At 47.7% G+C, this 21075-nt stretch overlaps 1 protein-coding gene across 1 annotated transcript in view; it reads right to left on the bottom strand.

Moving 5' to 3' along the window:
* The window catches only part of FRMD4A (FERM domain containing 4A), a gene marked incomplete at its 5' end in the record, with an annotated part of 95226 nt that overhangs the window by 11763 nt on the left and 62388 nt on the right, over positions 1–21075 (bottom strand). Inside the window, 7 exons of the mRNA XM_027901462.1 lie at positions 836–1000; positions 1427–1664; positions 2106–2162; positions 3340–3568; positions 6514–6636; positions 9980–10113; positions 17821–17962. Coding sequence (XP_027757263.1) covers positions 836–1000; positions 1427–1664; positions 2106–2162; positions 3340–3568; positions 6514–6636; positions 9980–10113; positions 17821–17962 — 1088 coding nt within the window. The remainder of the gene's footprint in view (positions 1–835; positions 1001–1426; positions 1665–2105; positions 2163–3339; positions 3569–6513; positions 6637–9979; positions 10114–17820; positions 17963–21075) is intronic.

Genomic DNA, 21075 nt, shown 5'->3' with positions numbered 1-21075 from the left:
TCAGCCAATAATTTGTAACAAACTTAGCCCAGGGTCTTAATGCCTTGTACTTTCTCTGCCTGAGGCTGATGTATTGGCACAACTCTTGATTTATGCTGAGCTAAATGATGATAGTACTTCCCCTTAGGGCAGGACACCAACCAGCACACAGCTCTGCATCAGCTCTGCTCCCTGCAGTGTCCACGGAGTTTGCCATAAAAGCAAAAGAGCAATGAAGCTGAACAGTTTGTAGAAATCCTGCTGAAAACTGGAGTCAAATTGGGCCACACACATCAAATCGCTTCCCTTACACACTTCAGTTTTTTCCTCTGTCAGCCCTGGGCTAATCCACTGCCACCTGGATCCCCAGGTGGATTGCTTTATACAGCCTCTCACTCTCCACATGACATCACACACATGCAAACATTTTATCCATGAGAGAAAATTAACACTACCCAACATTTTGTATCAGACAGGAAACAACATGTTCTCTCCAGCTGGATCCACGGAAGAATTTACTGCAGAATTCAGCAGTAGCAGCACCACATGTGTTTTAAAAGTGGCTTGGGGTTTGTAGAGCCTATAAACAGCCCCCAAGATGAAAGGTCCCAGCAGAATAAAAGCTTGATCACTTTGAGGGAGGGATGAGGGGCAGGATCGTGTTTATCTGAAGGGATTTCAGGATCTCAGTTCAGCAGAGATTCCCTACTGCCAACAGTACATGAGCCTCTTACGTGAACAGGACTGGTTTGTGTCCTGTCCTGAACTGGGAATTAATTGATACCCTGGGGGAAGGATAAAGCAAGGAATATTTATTTCAGGGTAAGCAAGGGAGACTGGAGCCAGGAAGACTTACCGTGTGGAGTGGACGTAGTGCGGACTGCGTACCCGTAGATCCGGCGTCGATGGCATGCTGGACTGGGAGTTCCAGTGGGGAAGGCTCCGGATGGGGCTGTTCTGCAGAGAGCTGCTCCCTCCCGCCTCGGCACAGCTCCCAGTGCTGGGGAACCGCTTGTGACTGCTGCAGAGGAAACATCCACTTCAGCTCCCGTCAGGAATTTGGGGAAGCGACTCCCACGCATCTTTCCAGATCTCAGGCATGTGCCCAGGATCTTGAGGGGGTGAGTGGGAGATGGGTCAGCTGTTGCTCTGAGCTGTGCCCCAGAGCCTGTGCTTCTATAACAGCCAGAGGTCAAGGCCAATCCCTGTCAAAACTCTCAGATGATCCACCACCCTTCCCTTTTAAACGTTTTGTAGAGCAGCATTGAGATACCACACAGCAATCACGTGGCCGCAGCCTATCTTTATGACCTGCATATTGGCCAAAACACCCAAAGTCTTGCCTGTTGGTAAGGGACGGCTTAGTAAATTTTGGAAGGGCTCACACCCGTCCCTCCTGAGAGCAGAAAATACCTCTGTGATGGAGCTTCAAGGTTATCTGTCTCACCTGGAATGGCTGTGCGAGGAGCGTTTCTTGACCTTCTCATAGGGCTCATCCAAGGAGGACTCACTCCACATCTTGGGCTTGATGGGGGACTTGTCGTAGTCGTTGCGGTGATAATGCATCTGGCGGAGCCCTTCCAGCGACTGCGGAGGAGGGGGCCGGTTGTGCAACGGTGGCCGGGGAGGGAGTCCTTTGTGTGGGGACTGGAGAGGGGAGATTGTGCTGGTGACCTGAGAATCCTCTGTGAGGAGGAGAAGGGAGAGAGGTGATGGCTGTGTGACACCATCGCATTTCCAGAGCCTGTTTTCTTACCCTGCTTCTCCTGGCTGTGTTAAGGAGCAAGCTGAAGACTCGACTTTCGGAAACGCACTGGCTGACGTTCCCATTTTGGGAGAGAATGGCCAGCAAGAGTGTGTGATGCATTAAAGCAATCGAAACCTTAAAGGAAAATAAGGGGGAATTGTGGGACTGTCCTTTGAGATATTTCAGAGCAGTAACCCCAGCAATACTCACTGCTCCAGGCCTGATGTCTGACTACAAGCTGGAGTCAGGGGAAACCAAGCGATTTTGCTACCGGGATGTGTGAGTGGATTATTACACAGAACAGTTATTCCATTCTGAGTATCGATCAGAAGTTCACACCTCCCTCCCTGCTCTCTAGAACATATAGCAGCCAACATACCATCCTCGAGAACAAGGGCGTCCGAGAGGGAGCTGTCTTCGCTGGCAATGTTTCCTTCTGAAAGCAAGAGAATATAAAGATGGTCAGATGGTCCCAAGAATCGCAGTGACTGAGTGCTGAACTGCACCATGATCTTTGCCCACTGAGTCTTAGCCTTAAGCAGTCACCCACATCTTCCTCCTCACAGAGCCTGGAGGCAAAATCCCCATAAACAACTGACTCAGCCCACTCTCAGTCTGGGAGTGCAGAGCTGCAGCCAGGTCTCTCAGTAGCAGGCTGCCTTTCAAGGAGCTGCTAACCCTTTTCAATTAATGGGGATTAAGACTGAGTCACAACAGAGAGCTAAGATCCCCAGAGGATGCAAAATGGCACGGTGCCATTATGAGATTTACATCTCGGGCCTGAAGGACTCTGGGTTTGATATCCACCTTCTTAAAATGATTATCCTGTTGCTAATTAATGGCTCACACTAAGTACCAGTTCTGTGGAACTCAGGGAAAGGTTTTCCGAGCATCCTCTGCTGCAGCAGGAGAAGCTCTCAGGTCCTTGCTGTGCAGACGTTTGAGCTGCCTCCCCCATCCCATGTCCTCATGGCTCTCTGTTATCCCTGACTGCGGTGCAATTTGGTACCCAGGTCACAAATGCAGCAGCTCTAATCTCAGTTCCTGCCACAAAGGCACAGAGAAAAGCTTTGCAAGTCAAAGGGAAAGGGCAAAATCCGCAAGGGAGAAAGAAACACAGCAGAAAGTTAATGGATTTCATGAAAAACCAATCAACAACCCAGTAAACCATAAAGTGCCCTGAGAGTTACATTGTAAAAGAAAAAAAAAAAAGAAAAAGAAAAGAAGTATTTGAACACAGCAATGACACTGCTCCCACTTTGATTTCACAGATGCCTTTCAGCTAGAGAGCTCACCCCAATCTGCTAACATTAATTACATTTGTGCAGAACCACTCCGGAGGAGACGTTAACAGAGCGATTTTATAGGTGAACAAAGGAGCCACATTCTGCTCTCCTGACACGTTTGTCACCCACAGCAAGACTCTGCTTCTTGTGCCATGACCCAGCACAGCCCTAATGCATGGCACACACCCCAGCACCCCTCTGACAGCACCCCTGGAGCCCTCCAGACAGAAGAGGGAACAGGAGGGAGCAGAAATCTGTGCCTCAAGAATTTTGCTCCCTGTGCTCTGCAGACCCCCCGTGATGCCGTGGGCACCGAGTCCCACTTACCATCTATGATCAGGGAGGCCCTCTGGGTTGGCTTCTTTCCTGATTTGATGCGATACTCGTTGATGGCATTCTCGATCTCCTGCAGCTTCTTCAGTGCATTCAGATAGGATGTCTTCCTCTGCTTCTTCAGCTTCTTGCTGACGTTCGGGTCGCTCGCCAGGCGCCGGGCAGCCTCCGTGATCTGCGACTGGATGGCAAATTCCCTCTCCAGTCGCTCCAGCTCTGCCTCCTGGGGGAAAGGCAAGAGGATTCTGGTTACCACCAAACTCTTCCAGCCCATTTGTGGGGAAGCTCTTCTGAACCTGACCGGTGGCCTCAAATCAAGGCTCTCTATCAGCAAAGCATCCACAGCCATGCTGCTCCCCTCATCTCAGGGCCTCCCTGAGCACAACTTCACCTGCTCACACGAGTGCCTGGAAGCACAGCTGGTGGAAGGGATGACTCATACAAGGAGGACACGTGTGCTCCAGCCCTAAAGCCTGCTGTGCTCTTTGGCTTTTCAAGCAGGTCAATATGGCCGAGTTCAACTGTGCCCTACTGCTGACACATTCATCTCTGTACACCCATCTATGGGTAACACCTGCCTCCCACCTGCTCCTTCCCCCTGTCTCCTATCTCCATATTTGAGTCCCATTTGATATCAGTGCTGCATATTGATCCAAAGCTACAGCTTTTAAACTTCTTGACAGGTTTGCTTGGCACCCGCCAAACACTTAGGGGTAGAAAGGGCAAAGATGGGCTAACTCATCCCCTTATTATTATATTACAATACGGCTGTCAAAATCCAGAGGTGAGTATGAGCTGATGTAGATAATTATGGGCTGCTGCAACTGATTGCACCAGAAAATTGTCTCCTGACATTACAAGCCAGGAGGGTGATCTCAGAGCCAGCAGTGTGTAACAGCAAGCTCCCTGTATGCCAAAAAGAACCAGTGTCTCCAATGTTTGCCCTTGCAGGGTCTCAGCTGAGTTTTTAGATGCAAGTAGGTGCACCCTGGAAGCTACCTACAACTTTTGGTTATCCTCCAAAGTCAAGGGATTTAGGCCAATTTATGCCAGTGCATAAGCTGATATTGAGCTTCCCAGCCTGCACTGGGACTCCAAGCTGTGAGTTTCAAAGGTACTTGCTAATCTGAAACGGATCTGGCTCCCTTCCCCAGCTGGATGGAATAAGTCTGATAGAAAGGGAAACACAGTACATTGAAAATTAGGGGAAAAATGACAAGCTTTTTTACTTTTAATGAATGGTGGGACAGTCATATATTCATGGAGATCCCCATTACGCAAATTCAAATCCTCTCTTTGTTTAGCAAGCAGCGTGTGCTGTAAGAGCTGATGCTGTGGGATTTATTCAGACTGAAGACATTCTCTGAAGTTTTTCTTCTGGGCTTCTGGCTTAGAAAAAATCCTTTTGCTATCAGCAGTGAATCAGCATTGCCTTAAAACTATAATTATCATTTCCCTCACTTCACTGAAGACTGAACCCACCCCCTGTCTTTTTAACAGATCCCTTTTTGCTTTGAAGAGTTTATAAGCTCCATCAGTGCCAGACTTATTAAAAGTGAACTTAACACCATGGAGTTTTAAGGCCTGGAACCTGATTCATCATCCTCTGGTAAAATCCTTCCCACAGTCAGGAATTACAGACCAGGTAAAGGTGATTACCAAGAAAAACAACAGGATCCTTCCCTGCAGGTCTTGCAATGACAAAGGTCTTGCTGAAGGTATGGCGAGTTTGATGTGAGCTGTCATTTCAGACCTTCACAGATTCAGTTCTAAATCATTCAGTACATTGTAGGAAAAACATATTAATTTTCCTCATGGCCATAATTTTCTATTTTCTTCCAGTGAAGTACACTATAAATAAAGCCTTAGGAAATGAGAGCTATCATCTGGCTTCAGATGGAAGTGCCTTGCTTCAGGTCCTTGTCACAGTTGGTAATTTCAGTCCTGGATTTACGTGGCTGAGGGAGTATTTCACCTTTTGCTTGAAATTGATTTTCCAGTGTTTGCACTTGCTGAGAAACACATGAAAACCATCACTGGCCTCTCTAAATGCTCTCAAACTGGTGGCCAAACACAGCTCAACATCATTCTTCGAGAACAGAAATTTATGGTTTTCAACATAGTCTTAAAGTCTGACAGGCGAGAGAGGAGGTCGAGAAGAGCTGAGTCAGCGTGTTTGGATTGCTGGTGCCAAAAGGCAGAGTGCCTGCAGAGGGGAGGAGCTGCTTTACCTTCCCGCTCTCCCCACCTAACCCTGCCACTGGAGTAAGGAGATTCCTCACCCGCTGGCCCCAAAAGCTGCCTTGCAGCAATAAGACCTGGAGAAGCTGGAGATCAGGTTATAACTGAGCAGCCAGCAGACTGCAGGGGTTTTAGGAGTAATTCAGCTAAGCCATGCCTCCCTTTGAAAAGCTTAATTAAATGTGCCAGTTCATGAATATTTGACTTCGCTGGAATTCCTCTCCCAGGCTCCATTGAGAACAAAACTAAAGAGCTCCAGCTGTTTATTTTTTTCAGCAGAAGGAAAACGCCAACAAAACAACAAACAGTTAATTCCCTGGCTGAACCGAGCCTTAAACCACACGGTCACACCAGCTTCAGTCCCTCCTCCTACAAAAATGAAAAGGAAACCCAAGACTGGGATATACACAAGTGCCTTGCAAATGCACCTCGCAGACAATGGCTGTTCTGTGACTCCGGTCCCGCCTCGCAGCTGCTGCAGGCCTGTTTTCACAGCCACGGTTCAGGGCACTGACCCAGCACACTGTGGGAGCAAGGCAAGGGAACAAACACTCCCTGGCAAACTTTGAAAACTTAGAAACTCAGATGGCTCGGGGGGCTCCTGGTGTGCTCCCTGCTCACACAAATCACTGCACTTGGTCACCAGAGCACCTGCACTGCTGTGGTCCAGTTGGTCACCCAGGCTATTTCTGTTACCTCTAGCAAAGCCAGGGTAAACCTCGAGGGTTTCACCTTTACTCTGAGTCCGAAGGAAAGCCACCAACTCTCTTGCTGCTTCCTCGTTCTGATGGATGTAAATTAAAGGTCATTACAGTAATTTAAAGCAAAAATGACCTTAGGGACTGATGGCTCTTGTGTGATGCACAGTGAACATCTTAGAGACCTGAGGTGGGGACATGGGTCTGGAAGGGAAGGGCACAGCCTCACCTCTCCCTTAGGCAGGATTTTCTGCTCATCCAGTTTAAAGGCAGTTCCTATTCTTCTCCTCACAATAGGTGGCTCCTCCCCAGGATCCAGGGGGTATTCTCGTGGCAGCTTTCCTGTGAGCTCCTGTAAGTAGAAAATGCTGTTAGTGCTCTGGGAAACCTCGCAGCAGAGCAATGCACAACACTGCTCTTGTGTGACCCTAAAATGACAGGCATTCATTAACAACAAACCCAGTTGAGCCAGCCGATAAACACTCAGGAGAGTGCCCAGCCCTGCAAACTCAGAACCTGTCACTGAGGGTGGGGACCTTTTCTTTAACCTGTGCATGAATACGGACCTTTGTGGCCTGCCCTGGGCAGGTCTGTAAGTGGTGCCCATCCCTAGGGCGTCAGGGCCTGAGGCTGAGCCGGTTGCAGCACACAAAGCCTTCATCTCTGCTGCAGGGTGAGCAGGAACCAAGAGCTCCTATCTGCTGAGCTACTTCTGAGGGGGTGGGAAGATCAGAGAGCCTTCCTGCAGGATGCAGGTCTGCTGAGTCAGAAAGCCACACTGGTAACAGCTGTGCAGGTTAAGACCCGCACAGAAAAACATTCCCACCTGATTCATGATGTGTCTGAGAGGAATGCAGCGAAAACGGCCACAAAAAGCAGTGCCTGGTACCTCATTACCTGTCTGATAACACTTCATGTATCAGAGCCCCTTCCAAACCCCAGTGTTGTCATGGGCAGTTTTGGAGCAATTATTAGCTGATGCACTGTCAGACTGGTGGGGTTATTTGCAAAGGCTTGTTAAAAATCTGAAGCAAACCCCACAGAACTGAGGAATATCTGGAACACAGGAAGCAGCGAATGACACTACTGATGGTAATGCTGTGGGTTTTTTCTCCTGGACTACACAATACAGCCACACAGATCTGAACTGAAGGCATTCAAATGCCTACAGAAATAGGCAGGAGCCTGACTACCAGCACAGCCCGACTCCTTGTACTCAAAAGTCTCCCCATGAAGGACAAAAGGCTTTTGTGTTCCTTAGCATCAGCCTTGAGAGGATCCAGCTGGCAGAGTAACCTAAATCATCTGAATCCCAAAGAACAGCAGCTGACCTCAATGTGCATGTGGGTGCACAGCCCCAGTCCCTGCCTGCCCTGGCCTCTCCCCGGCTCCCTAATGGGGTTTTTCTTTCTACTCTTTTCAGGTCACTAGGAAACGAGGACCTGGCCTTTTCAAAAACTCCCTTTAAGCAATTCCCAGCAAAATGGGTTTGCAGCACTGCTCTGTGTCGACGTGCACAGCCCTGTGTTGCAGGAGGCACTGCTGCAATGCCTCAGAGTCCTATTTTGCATTGCCCCTCAAGCCCTGTGGGGTTATTTCAGCTTTTCTTTCAAAATGGGTTCCTTCTACTGAGATTTGGCTCTAAGCACTGCACCAAGACACATATTATTACTGTATTCTATCCTGAGGGTAACATGGATACTTTCTTTATAACTCCTAAGGTAATATGAAGCAGGGCAGTGGGGAAAGAGTTAATATCTTCTGAAGAATGCCCATGATCAGAGCAGGACAAAATTAATGTGGGCTACCACGCTGCCTCCATAAGCTAAAAAGTATTCACAGGCATGATCCTGAAACGTAATCTAAATTAATAAGTAACTGGAGTAGTGATGGCCCGAAGTAACCTGATGCCAGTGTTATGAATGGCTCTGGCCATGCTTATTAGATTATCTCCCCACTTTTAACCCTTTTTTATCTCCTGGTTGGCTGCCTTCTCCCTCTGTTTTGGCCATTCCCATGCCAAAGCAGAGAGGATGAAGGGCAGCCTGAGAGGAAATACTTTCAACTACCGGCTGCTGATGGATGAGTGTAGGGTTGCAAGGCGGGGTCAGATTCCAAGTGTCCATCAACTGCGTCTCTCATATCACCTATGGAAAGCATGAACACTTTCTACCAGCTCTTAAGTTGCTGACAGATGGGCTCTGGCCAGCCTTGCTGCAGCACATTAAGGAGATATTGCTCCTTATCCCCAGCTCCATGCCTCAGGGGGGCTTTTGCCTGCATCCCAGTTGCCTGCCAAATGTCTGAGGCTGCACTGAAGACAGGACTGGGGTTACAGAGAAGGCACTGGGCTGTGAGCTCCTGCAACTGTGGCACAGGCACATCTTCCCCTGCATCTGGTGCTGCTGCAAAGATGAGTCACTGGCTGTCAGGTAGCATTAGCTTAGGGTAGTAAATTCCTCAGGGAGAATTAGAGCCCTCCAGACCTTGACCCTCAGACCCTGAAGAGCTGTGACTGCTTCCTGCAGATGACCTCAGCTCTGTGGACTTACAGACTGGATCTGGTCCTGCAACCTTTATCAGCCCAAGTTGTTTGCTGAAGTCAACCAGGGCTTTCCAGATGGGAAAGGATGGCTCATGTGGAGTAGAGGGTGTGAACTGGGGTAGCAGAGACTTCCTCTGATATTTCTGGTTGAGAGGTATTTTCCACAACTTACTCTTTTTGGCATTAAAAGTATAGACTAATTGAAACAAAGTGCAGTGAGAGCTGAATCAGTGACCTTTTTCCCCCATTTTTGTCAAAGGCGAGATACACATCAAATATTAAGCAAGAACCGGAAGATCTCCGAGCCACTGTCTGCAGCCAGCTTCCTGTTGTGTTACACATCACGATTTGTTGTTAAATTCAGATACTCAGGCCTGGTAAACATAGGAAGATTGCTGAATGACCCAAGAGTACACTGCTGCTAATCTACACACACAGCTGCAGCAGGGTTGTGATTTCCCCAAACATTAAATGGCTCTCTGAATGGCCTCCTGTGTGCTCCAAAAATGAACTGGCAAGTGAGTGGGAAGGTTATGAGTTCCTGAGATGTCCTGCATATCCTGGGATGACTACAGTGGTTCCTCTTCAAGGTCTACCACCACACTGCCAGAGCTTATTGGATAAAGGGAATCTACAGGGAGCAGATGAGACCTTGTGTGCTTATGAAGGAGTGTGCTTGGAGAAGAAAAGCATGTAGAGTCAGGTCTGCTCCAATGAGAAAGTGTGTCGGTCTGGCTTGTTTTTGTTTTGTTTTGTTTTGTTTTTTTTTAACAAATCGAGTCAATTTTTGAGAAGTGATGACCAGTACATAAACCAGCCTTCCTAACCTGCCATTTAGGTAACAGCATATTCCCACCAAAATCAACAAGAAGCCTGGCTGAACAATTTCAAGCAGCAGACATGGATATTGAGCACCCTCGTAGCCCCAGGCCAACTGGATACCCAGCTGATATGGGGTCCCCTTCTCTGGGGGCAGGGGGGGGAAACATCCTGGACATTGCAATCTGGAGTTGAAGCAGCTGGACTTTCCTGAGGTGACTGTGGGAGGAGGGAATCTCTTCTCCTGACCCCATGCCACCTCCAGACAAGGAGCATGCTATAACAATGCAAACAACGAAGTGTTACAGGTTATAAAATGTCCATTGCCTACCGCTTCTCGCAGGCACAGTTTCTTTAGCTCTTCCAAGCGCTGGCGCAGGGTCTCTTCCAAAGCTTCTTGCCTGGATTTCAGTGCAGCCAGCATGTCTTTCTTGGCAGACTGAGAACTATCTGACTCTTGGGAACCTGTCGATAAACAATGATTTCACTAGGCCAGCTGACAAAAGAACACACATCTGGAGTGCTTGTAATTTTACCAAAGCCTGGACGCAGTCCTTCCAAAAAGAAACTGGACTATGACATGAAGCAGGTGTTCCCCAGTCATGATTGTTTACAGCAAATCCTTAATGTTTAAGTGAACAGTCAGAGACTGGACAGTGAAGCACATTAAGACATTTGTAATCATTATCCGGAAAAATAAAAGCATCAAAATTATTCATCTAAAGATCCTACAACAGAAACACATACAATTCCCATGAAAGTTCCCAATGGCAAGCAACAGTACAGTTTACAAAGCCCTGGAGACGCATTTTTGGGAAATTAAGCCTAAGAGAAGCCATTTGACAATACAGCCTACTTCTTAAGAACTGCAATTATCCTAGTAGCAAACATGTAATTCAATCCACTTATGGGGCCTGTTCTATGAAAAACTGTAATGGAACAAAATTACCTAGCAAGATTGCTGCAAAACACACCAAAACAACAACCACCACAGGTCCTTCTGGGATTGTAGCTGTTTCTTGTGAAGACGTAGGTCGAGAGATTTAAACTGGATGTCCAAATGGTTTGACTTTTCAAGTGGCAACTACCCAGAAACTTCCACTGAAGTAAGTCCATGCATTGAGTCAGACTGTTGCTCAGATGTCATGACAACATTTTTAATTTCAGCTCTTTGGGGGAATTTATTGATTAAGTAACCTTATCCATTCCCCCTACATCCAGTAAAGGATGGAGATTCTCCTTATCCCTCCTTTGGCTGATGATGTATTAATGCAGGGGTTGGACTAGGTGATCTTTGAAGGTCCCTTCCAACCCAAACTGGGAGGGAACTTGTACCATTGCTCCCTTTGCAGGTATGATACAGGACCCTGTGTGACCCCACGCTCTTGGACTGGCAGTGGGATCCTCTAACCCACCTAAAACAGCGCTTGACACCTATGTGAAGGCAGCTGGATTGTTCTTGGTGCTTTGCAGACACTTCTTGTGGGATGCTGCAGGGTTATGACTGCAGAAAAGCCTTTGACTTGGCAATGCTTTCAAAGGGATTTCTCCTAGGCCTCAGTGGACTCAGCACATGCTGTTCCAGGGTGACACTGGGGGGCTTTCCTGCCCCTCTCTAGCAATGGTACAGAGAAAGCAGACCTTTATTATCTGTAGGAATCATCTACAACAGGATGCTACGTGGAATTTTCTGTGCACCTGTCAGGTGGGGGTGAGAGGGGGCTCCTAGATATGTTTGCAGCTTGGCTGCCAATCGTTCAGTGAAAACACTCAGCCCAAGCAGGTTGGAAAAGCTGTTATTTCACAGAGCTTTGGAAGGAACCTGGGAACAATTCTTTGTTTTGGCAGCAAAACAGTGAAATTTGTGCTTTCAGCTTCATCTTTCATTGCTACTATTCCAGCAGACCATTAAAGCTAAACTGAAAGAGGATTGAGGCAAAAAATGCCCCAAAACAGTTCTGCATTGGCCCAGGGGGAGCAGAGAATCTCACAGATCTTTTCCACCAATATTTTCTGCAGTTTTCATAGAGGAAGACAGCTGGCACTTACTCTATGAAACACCACCCTGCTTTGTTACACCTTTTATTGGGCTGTCCCGAGGTGGGGGCAGTGGAAAAGGTCTCTCTAAAGGTCAGCCAGGTTGAGCATTACCAGACAAAGGAGGAGAACCTCATGGTAAGATGCTTTTTTAGTTGCTGTAGTCATCCTCACTTTAGCTGGGTTTGCCCTCATAGAGCAGTAACATTCAATTCTGCACACACATCTGTGCTGCAAGAACTTGATGGGACCTTCCAGCAGAGCCCTGTATTTGTACTGGCAGGGAAAGCCCTCACCAGCATTTAGTAATTCTTAACAGTAACCCTGGTGAGCAGTTACTAGCAAAACTGAACTGCTGAATTTCTTCATGGACATGTCAACAAACTGCAGAGTCCTAGTAAAAAGTTGCTCACGATTCCACCAGATGCTTCAAACCTTTTTTTTTTTTTTTCTTTTATGACAACTTTAATGACCTACGTTTTCCTTTTAAGTGCTCTTCCCCTTTCCTTCCTCTCTGTGCTCCACACCTCCACACCAGCCTCAGATTTATTTTTAAAAGCTATTCGTTTTTGCACTGTGGGTTGCCACAGCAGCTACACACAAACATTTAAAAGCATATGAACAGCCTAAAGCCTGGCCAGGTGCCTGTGCTGCTTTGGGACGTGCAGGCAAGAAGGAAACGAGCGGCTTCTGGCTGAGCTGGTACGGACCCAAGTCAAGCACAGACAGTTCACAGCATCTGCTCCAGCTGTGCTTACCCTGTGTGAGAACTACACTGGTCTCATCCCTGATGCCATTGGTGGCAGTGCCCACTGAGTGCACATTTTGCCATCTTTTTCACCCCTCCCAGAAAGCAAAGGAACTGGGGGATATCTGGAACTGCACTGTTGCATCCTGAGTGAAGCAGTGGGATTACTGCTGAAACCAAAGCCACCCACTCCTTGGCACAACTGTTTGTTTGTTTTGTTTAAAAGCTGAACTATTTTGCGGTGTATTATTAGATTTTTATGGGTTGGATTCTCTGTTTGTTCTCACAGGTAAAAAGCAAATGGAAACCTGATCAGCCAAGAGAATTATACCCATGTGAGATGCTTGTAAATGAGCAGAGAACAGTGCTCTGTATTGCTGGGGTGCCTACAGCTTCCATTAGAGGCTCTTTATTTATAAATATGTATTAATCCAGCCCTGGGCAAGGCTGTGACCCCAGACCCACTTCTAAACCCAGCGGCAATTGACCCAAAACTGTCAGGACAAATCAAAAGACCATAAAAACAACCAAAGAAATAATCAAAGACCAGCACAAACCAAATCAATCAAGCAGATACTACCTTAAATCAGCCTTATTAAATATGATGCTCACTGAGTTATGGATGCCCAGTCCTTCCAAAGGGGATCATCAACAAAGAAAAATCAGTCCTGAAAGATCAGTCCTAACACAAGGGACTCCTGCTGCAACAGACATGGGTAACTGGGAGGATTTCTCAGGTATTCTATTTCCCCCGATTGTTTAATGTACTAAACAGGAGGAATACTGCTGAAATAGGTAATTTTCCCATACAACATTTGAACCCTTTCTGTGAAAATTATTATTCAGACTTCATCCCATTTGCTGCACAAAGATTTACCAAACTTTGCATTTTAACACACATTTGATGTCCCTAAAAGGGTTGTGGAAACACACTAGGGGCTGTTTTTATCTGTATGTGCCCTTTCTTCCTTAGCATACAGGATGGAACACAGGTCTTGGTGACCTAAACGTCCACTTAATACTCTACTAGTTTGTGGAAACACCACTCATCATCTGACACCCACTTGGCCTCTCTGGGCAATTTCTTCATCCACTGACGTTTCAGGAGAACACGAGCTGTGAAACAAGGGGAAACATGGTCCTCCCTATCCAACTCACTTCTCCAGCAGAATTCATGGCTGAACCTCATCAGCGCTAACAGGTGTCTGACTGCTCCAACACTGGTGAGGTCAGGACAGTCTGGGTGATGCTGATGGGGACATCCAGCAAGCGATTCAAAGGATCTGACCAAGTGCTGTGCTGTGCAGGTCTGCCAGGGTCCTGGCTGCCAGGTGTCGGCTCCAAGACAAGCTTTGATTTAAAGCTTGTCAAAGGGATGAGACCAGCAATACAAGCCACCACTTTGCAGAAGAAAGCCCTATCAGTGACTCATTGTTTGTCCCTATTGCCTCCAGCTATCGTAGCAGAGTGGAGTCAGCTTGGAAAAGGGATAAATGAGAAGGCTGAAAACAAGCAGGGAGGACAGTGGGGATGCGAAGAGCAGAAGGAGCCAAGTCTTGGTGATAGTAACTGTGAAGGGAAAGGAGATGCAACAAGGTGACCAAGGAGCAGCAAGGCAAAAGCATCCAGGCATCTCTTCCCTTTCTCGTTCTGGGAGTCTCCTGTTCCAGGAAAAACACATCTAAATATGGCAAACCCTCCATGCTACATCCGGCTGCTGGCTCTGGCTCGCTGGCGTTTGTTTGAGGTCCCTGTGGAAGGCTGTCCCCTGAGTTGGGGAGGGAAGTTCCCCCCACGCCTGCTCCGTGCCAGAGCTCGGGCTGACTCACCGCGCCAGGATGTCAGTGCACAACAGCCCACAGCCTCAGAGGGCTGATATCTCCTGTTCTCCTGCCTCTGCCTGACACTTGGGATATCCTCCGCGGCACGCGGGAGCCCAGCTGGAGCTGCTCCGCACAGGACACGCTCAGATATCCTGTGGGTGACTCGTCTTTGCGAGCCCCTGCGCTCATGGGCTGTGATGGGGACCATGTGGGTGCTGTTTGTCCGCTCTGACACCCGCCAGGGCGGTCCAGCTGGGACACAGCCCTGCTGGACGGAGCAGTGGGGGCCTGCGAAGGCTGGCTGGGCTCTGTCGCGGCATTTTCAAACGTAAACAGGCCCCTGCACAGGAAACCTCCACTGCTGCTGGAGGAACGGGGCTCGGGGACCGGAGGCTCCTCAAATGTGTCTGCAGAGCTAAAGCAGAGGTGCCCCTCTGTGGTGTCTCCTCCACCCATGGAGATTGAGAAGGTGGTCTGGAGTTCAGTCCAACAGTAACCCAGTGGTTACAGGACTCCTCACTAGCTCAGAGCCCTGCAGAACTCTTACGGCACAGAGTGTTCTGAACAAAAAATCCACCTTAGACCTAACTTCATTTTGTTCTGCTGGCTTTGATTAGGGTTTCTGTCAGTGTAAAAGCTTTTAGTGACAGACAAATCTTATCAAAGATGTCCAGGGATGGCCCAGAGATCCTGAGCAGAAGACCCCTGAGCTAAATCACAGCAGCCCACTGTTCTAAGGAGGCCCTTTCAGATCCAAAATGAGGACAGAAGTTATAAATTCAGTTTGTCAGAAAATGAACTTGTGAGCATCAGGTATCAAAATTACAACTCTGTAGTGGACAGACTGAGATTAAGGACCTGGGAAACATGGAGAAGTGGAGGCTTTGGCCCTGAATTTCAGTGATCATGAGAAAGCCACTTCCCAGTGTAAGATTCCATCTCCCCTTGGCTGTGTCTTGAGACTGTAAGTGATGTGGGACAGGATCTCTGCCAGACAGTGTGACAGCTGGAAGCAACAACAAACTTTTCCTTGCAGACTTGCTGCAAACCCAGGGGAGACATGCCAGTTTTTGCATGTTCCTCGTGGTGCTGACAGCCCCTCCAGTGAGGAGGAGTGAGACGGAGGGAGGAAATGACTACAAGTAACTTTCAGGAAAAAAAAAGGACGGAGAACAGTAGGGAAGTGGGGGCACACAGAGACTCAGTCCTGCCCTTGTGATTTCGAGTCACTTGAGGTATTTATAGCCTGGAAATCTACTGTGGCCACTTAATCATTTGCACTTATTCTCTCCAGTGTGCAGGCTGTACTGCGATAACCCATCATTGTTGTGGTTGTGTGTCGATAATCTTTGGCACAATGGGAGGAAACACAAAGGCTGGGACAGAGCCAGTGACTGTGCCCAGCGGGACAAGCTCTGAATGCCCCCTCCTGTCCAATGGGACAGGGATGGGTCACCTCTGCCAGTCAGGCTGGAGGGAAGGGGCTCTTGGAGCAGAGGGGTCTGAGTGTCTGTGTGGAAGCAATCCAGCGTTTCCAATTCCCCCGTATCTGTCCTCTTCCAGATGTCTTCTCTCAATAATTCCTTGTAGCTGCTAGTAGGTTCTGGAAGGCACACAGCAGCAGCAAACCCCACAGCTCTGCTTAACATTTTGTGGGAAGCTCTGTCCTCAGTGCTGGTAGGACAAAAAAGGCACCTCTGAAGACAGGAATCCAAAGGGAGCTGTGCTTGCCTGGCACACCAGCAGCACCTCGACAGAAACAGGGGTTCACACAGTCCTAGTCAGGCATCCAGGTAGACAGATCCACCCACCCAGGACTGAAGAAAAGAACTCATCTGGTCAATGAATTTTGCATGGATCTAGTCACTACTGTCGTTCTGCTGAGTTTACAAATCCTCTGCTCAGCTAGAAAGGATTTGAGCAGGGAGCACAAAAATATAGAAATAAAAGCACGAGCAGCTCCAAGTTTGGAATTTCCAACCACATAACTCTGCTAGGTGCTGGCTCTACAGCGGGTTTTCTGGGCCTGATTTTCTGCTGGCTTTCACCTGCCTACTGCTCTCTCCAGGTGTAAGAGCAGAAGCAGCCCCTCGTGTTTTTTTCCAGCAACACAAAAAGTCAGTGTATGAACGTGGAAACAGGATTACTACCAAGTAGCTCTCACAAACTTGGGAATGGTGCCCAGGAGGCTGGGATCTTGGAAAGACCTTAAGAACTTTCTTGGGGTACTTAATATTATTTACTTTCCAGCAGGAGAGCTGGAAAAAACGCCAAACAAACAAAGAGTTCCAACAACCCGACACCAGTCTGGGAGCTGCTGAGCTACTGCAACTCCCTTAGCAATGGGAGGCACAGACAGTGGATTGTATACTTTGTCAGGAAGACCTCAGGAGCAGAAAGGCAACTCTGTTTGCAGGCAAGGCAAGGAATTGCACAGCAGGCAGTTCTGGGGCTCTGTAAGTACCACACATTTTAACCCCTTGCTGAACATCTTCCAAGCAGGAAAGTGCAGCTTGTAAGAGACATGAAGGATACAGTGATAAAAAGCTTATTTTAGTACACCAATGTGGGCTCAGTTTTAAAGCATTTGCATTCTTATATGGGCTCTCCCCTTGCCCAAGCATGAGAAGGTTTTTCTCTGCTGTTACACATCTCAACACATTTGGTTTTGATAACTTGATGTGATGTTTAACAGAAGATTAATTGACTGAAGCTGTTAATTACAGTGATACCAGCAACCTTACTCTCCTGAAGACCTTCTCACCTGAGCAGCTTCAAGCTCTTTGCAAACTATCAACCCCTGCTTTGTGCCTGCAGTGACATTTATCACTGTTTTACACACAGCTTGCTTGGTTCAGACTGACAACAGAGGATCAAAGAGACACAGGAAACCTCCTGACTACCCTTCTGCAGTCCTTCTATCCTCCTGCTCTAGCTCTCCTCTGTATTGCCTTCCCTTGGGTTTCTTTCACAGTTTATTCCTGGAATAAAGCAGGAAGGTGCTCTAAGCCACGGAGAGAAACTTCTACCCTCTACTCTCTACTGGTTGGTAGAGAGCACCAGGGAACAGCTCTGTTGGGCCTGGAACAACAGCCAAATTTCAGCAACAGAGGCAAAGCAGATGTGCACTCTGTGAAGAACACAACCTGCTGAGGGACACCACCAATTCCCAGCCTCAGTTTCCCTCGTGAGCTGCACTGGCTGACTGCTTCCCCACTGCTGGCTGGGCACTCCTTCCCAAACCCATCTGCCTTGGGATGTGCTGGGTGCCAAGGGATGGTCAGGGTAGAAACCGCGAAGAGACACCAGGTTTCAGCTGGAAATGGAGAGGTTGGAGATGACATCCTGGAGGAAACAAGTGGTGGCAAAGAGAGAGGGGGGGAGGCTGCTGCCTGTGCTGTTTGTGGAGCAATGTGCTGAGAGACGGACTGACACCTGGACAGACAGAAAGGCTGAAGGGAAGTGACTTTCATTTCTGCAGCGCAGCTTCTGGCTGCTCCCCATTACACCGTGGCTGTAGCCCTTCCCATCACATTCCCTCTAGTTACAGGATAAAGGACCTACCTGATGACAGAAGACTCCCGCTGCTGCCGCTGATAATTTTGCCTTTGCTCCCCATGTTGGCCAGCTTCGAGGTCTTGAGCGTTCCAGTTTCGGTCAGGTCAATCGCAATCTCACTCAGGCTTCTTGCAGCATGAATCTTGGACTGGAGGTGGACACGGGAGTTAGCAATGGTCTAACACTTCTCTAAAGCTCACAGAAGGAAAAAGACCTTTTGCTGTGTCAGGAAACAGGCCTCCACAGCAAAGTTGTATTATTTTACAAGAATAGAAGCAATCTGGCACAGATTGCTGCACTTTTTACATTCTTAAGTGGGTACAATTCTGGCATCGCTTCCTGTTGTTTGGGTTTTTTCTCTGCTTTGCTATGCACATTTTTCCCTCTTAAACAAAAGATGTATGGAGTCACTGTTTTACCACATACAATAAGAAACATTCAGAAATGCCTGCATAATAACCTGAAAAGCTCAAAGGCTAAAGACCATCTCTAGCATCTAAAGGAAGCAAGGAGGGGCCTTTACAAATCTGCAAGGAGCTTTGGACCAAGACACAGTGAAGATATGGCTTAAAAGGGTTGTCATGAGAAGCTAGAAGAAAATACTAGCAGGAAAACACATTCAGGTTTTATTGTCCAGACTAATAAGCTGCATTCAATGCCCCTGTCGTGAAGGACCTCTTCAAAGCATCAACATTACTCCAGTAAGAAAAAGCAGCCAGCCAGCTCAGTAACTGGCCACACATTAAGGCAGGGAGTTACCCATTGTTCACCACCAAATGTCAACAAGATTGTTGTAGTTTGTAATTACAAGAAAGTAAACATGCATAGTGTGTAAACCTGTAGAACAGAACAGAACAGAATAGAATAATTTCAGCTGGAAGGGACCTCTAGCTATTATCTAGTCCTCCTCCTATCTTAGGAGGGAATGAGTGGACTTCCTAAGATGTCACTCTTTTTCCATTGTCCGTGGAAGGTTTTGAGACAAGATGATGCCTGAAAAGTTGAGGTAACTCCAGAACTTTTTCTTTACTGAGCAGTGAGCTCAGATGTGCTCATGTTCCCAGAGCCAACAAAGGCAGAAAATGTTCAGGGCAAGGAGGTCAGCAGCCCCGAGCACTGAAATGAGCACGGCAACTGCTTCCAGGGTTGGGCTCACTCAGTCCCAGTGGCTGCCTTGCCCCTGCCATGCAAACCCCACTGTTATTAACTCATCATCCACCTCCAGTCCATTCTCCTGACAGCTTCTAGCAAGTGCTTAAGAGGAACAAGGGGATCAAGAACACTGATCAAAGTTGCTGAGGATGGCCCTTTCTGCACTACCAGGAAGAAGAACATGACATACAAAGGTCTTGGGTGGCCACAAGAATTTTGCAGTCCTTTTTCTGACCAGTATAGCCCCAGGATCAACTTAAAATAGCAACTGCCACATCAGAACAACTCTCTCTAGTCCTCTTTCTCATTTCTGACTTGGGTTATCTCCAAGAACTTAAAATAAAAGTAAGGAAACTTTTCACTAAGCCATTGTGGAATTATCTGTCCACATGGAAAATTTCCTCCTGCCTCTTCTGAGCTAATATTTATGCTCTGAGCTCTATTTTATGTACTGGTTGTTGAACTCACTTCAGGTAACAAACCATGTTAACAAGGAGAGAACTGACAACCAGGGAGAAGCTCGCTGCCTTTACCAAGGAACACAAAGTGACTTCTATTTATCTCCAAACCTGGAAATCTGCTTCTTGCTGCCAGCCCTCGTGTGAACCCCTCACTCACGGATGGAGGGAGCTGGAGCTCAGCCCATCACCCAAATCTCACAAGGCTTGTGCTGCTGAGCTTGAATTAGCTTGGCCTCGCAGGGCCACTGACCTGTAATTTTGATTTCCCAGAATGCAGAAAGCTGTTGGCACATTTTGCCAAGGCTCTCCAACTGCATGAAAAGTTTTATCCAAGAACGTGGTGAAGCCTCAGCTCAGGATCACCTGAGCATTCACCTCTGCACCTTCTCAAGGCCAGAAGAGACTCAGCCCCAGCCACACAGCTCAGGCCATGGGCACATCATCACAGTGCTGACAAATCAGAAGCTGACTGACATCCACGTACCAGGGCGTGATCTGCTCCCACTGGAAGTAACATGAAACAGGGCTACAAGGAACGCTTGCCATGATGGGATTTTCAGTATTACTTCACATCCTCAGGAAGAAGAAACCATTTCAGCAACAACTAAGGCTGTATTGATGGCTCAGTGCTTGCCACACTGAGCTTCTTAGCTTGTTACTGATGTGCTGTGGGGCTCTGGGTAAGACACTTAACCTTAAGTTCTCAGTGATCCCCTGCCTCTGTTTGCGTATCAGTGAAATAATAAGGGAAGGAAAATGTCTCCCTGTTGCATACTGTATTTTTAAGATTAATTTAAGACTGCAAATAAAGACAGAACTGGGAAAGCCTTATGCTGAAAACACCCTCAGAAGTATTATAATAATGTAATATTCTTGGGTATTTATAGGCTCCATCATTACCATTCTGAGGTACGAAAATGCCTCACAAGCCTATTTCCACAACAACACCAATAATAAGGAGTGTGTTCTCACTCACTGGAGCGCAGAGGCTGAACTACCTGCCAAGATGTCAGAGCAGATCAGTCAACCAGTTCTGACCCTCTTCAGCTAATGCTGCAACCAGTTAGACACTTCTCGTTCCCCTATAAAATCACCTCCAGGAGAAGGACAGCACTCTTTAGCTTCTTGGATCAGATGTTTCTGGTCAGAAACAAGGCCTGTGAAAAATGTTCTCCAAACAAGCTCTGGAAGGTTAGTTCTAGGTGAAGAGGAAAGTCACATCTTTTATCTAACGAGATTTCCTGCTACTGAAGTCTTGACAAGGAGCCTGAGCATGAACTGCTATTCTTGCTGCAATGCCAGACCTTTGGAGGTTTGACTGCCTCTGTCCTGCTGATTTATCCCCTGCAGGTGTACGTATGCTGTATGTAACCCTACATGGATGTTGGGTTATGTGTACCTTGTATAACCCCAGGAACAGCCATACTGATCAAACCCAATGTCTGCCTGAATCAGTACACAGAGTCCTTGCAGCAGAGGTCTTGGGCAGGCACAAACCCCAAGTCTGCACAGACAGACCCACCCCTCCTGCTCTGTGAAGCAGTGGTTTTCCTGTATTTGTAGGATAGTTACAGCGAGAAGCCCTACAGCTTATTTCCACTCATATCCAGAATGCAAATTGGGGCACACTCTGGCCCTACCTGTCTGA

The sequence above is a fragment of the Empidonax traillii genome, unplaced genomic scaffold (genome assembly GCF_003031625.1).
Source record: "Empidonax traillii isolate 1590-97213 ecotype Southwest subspecies unplaced genomic scaffold, ASM303162v1 scaffold785:size696563, whole genome shotgun sequence".
In the NCBI taxonomy this organism is placed as follows: domain Eukaryota; kingdom Metazoa; phylum Chordata; class Aves; order Passeriformes; family Tyrannidae; genus Empidonax; species Empidonax traillii.
The sequence above is the reverse complement of the archived record's forward strand: the minus strand, read 5'-3'. Positions and strand labels throughout refer to the sequence as shown.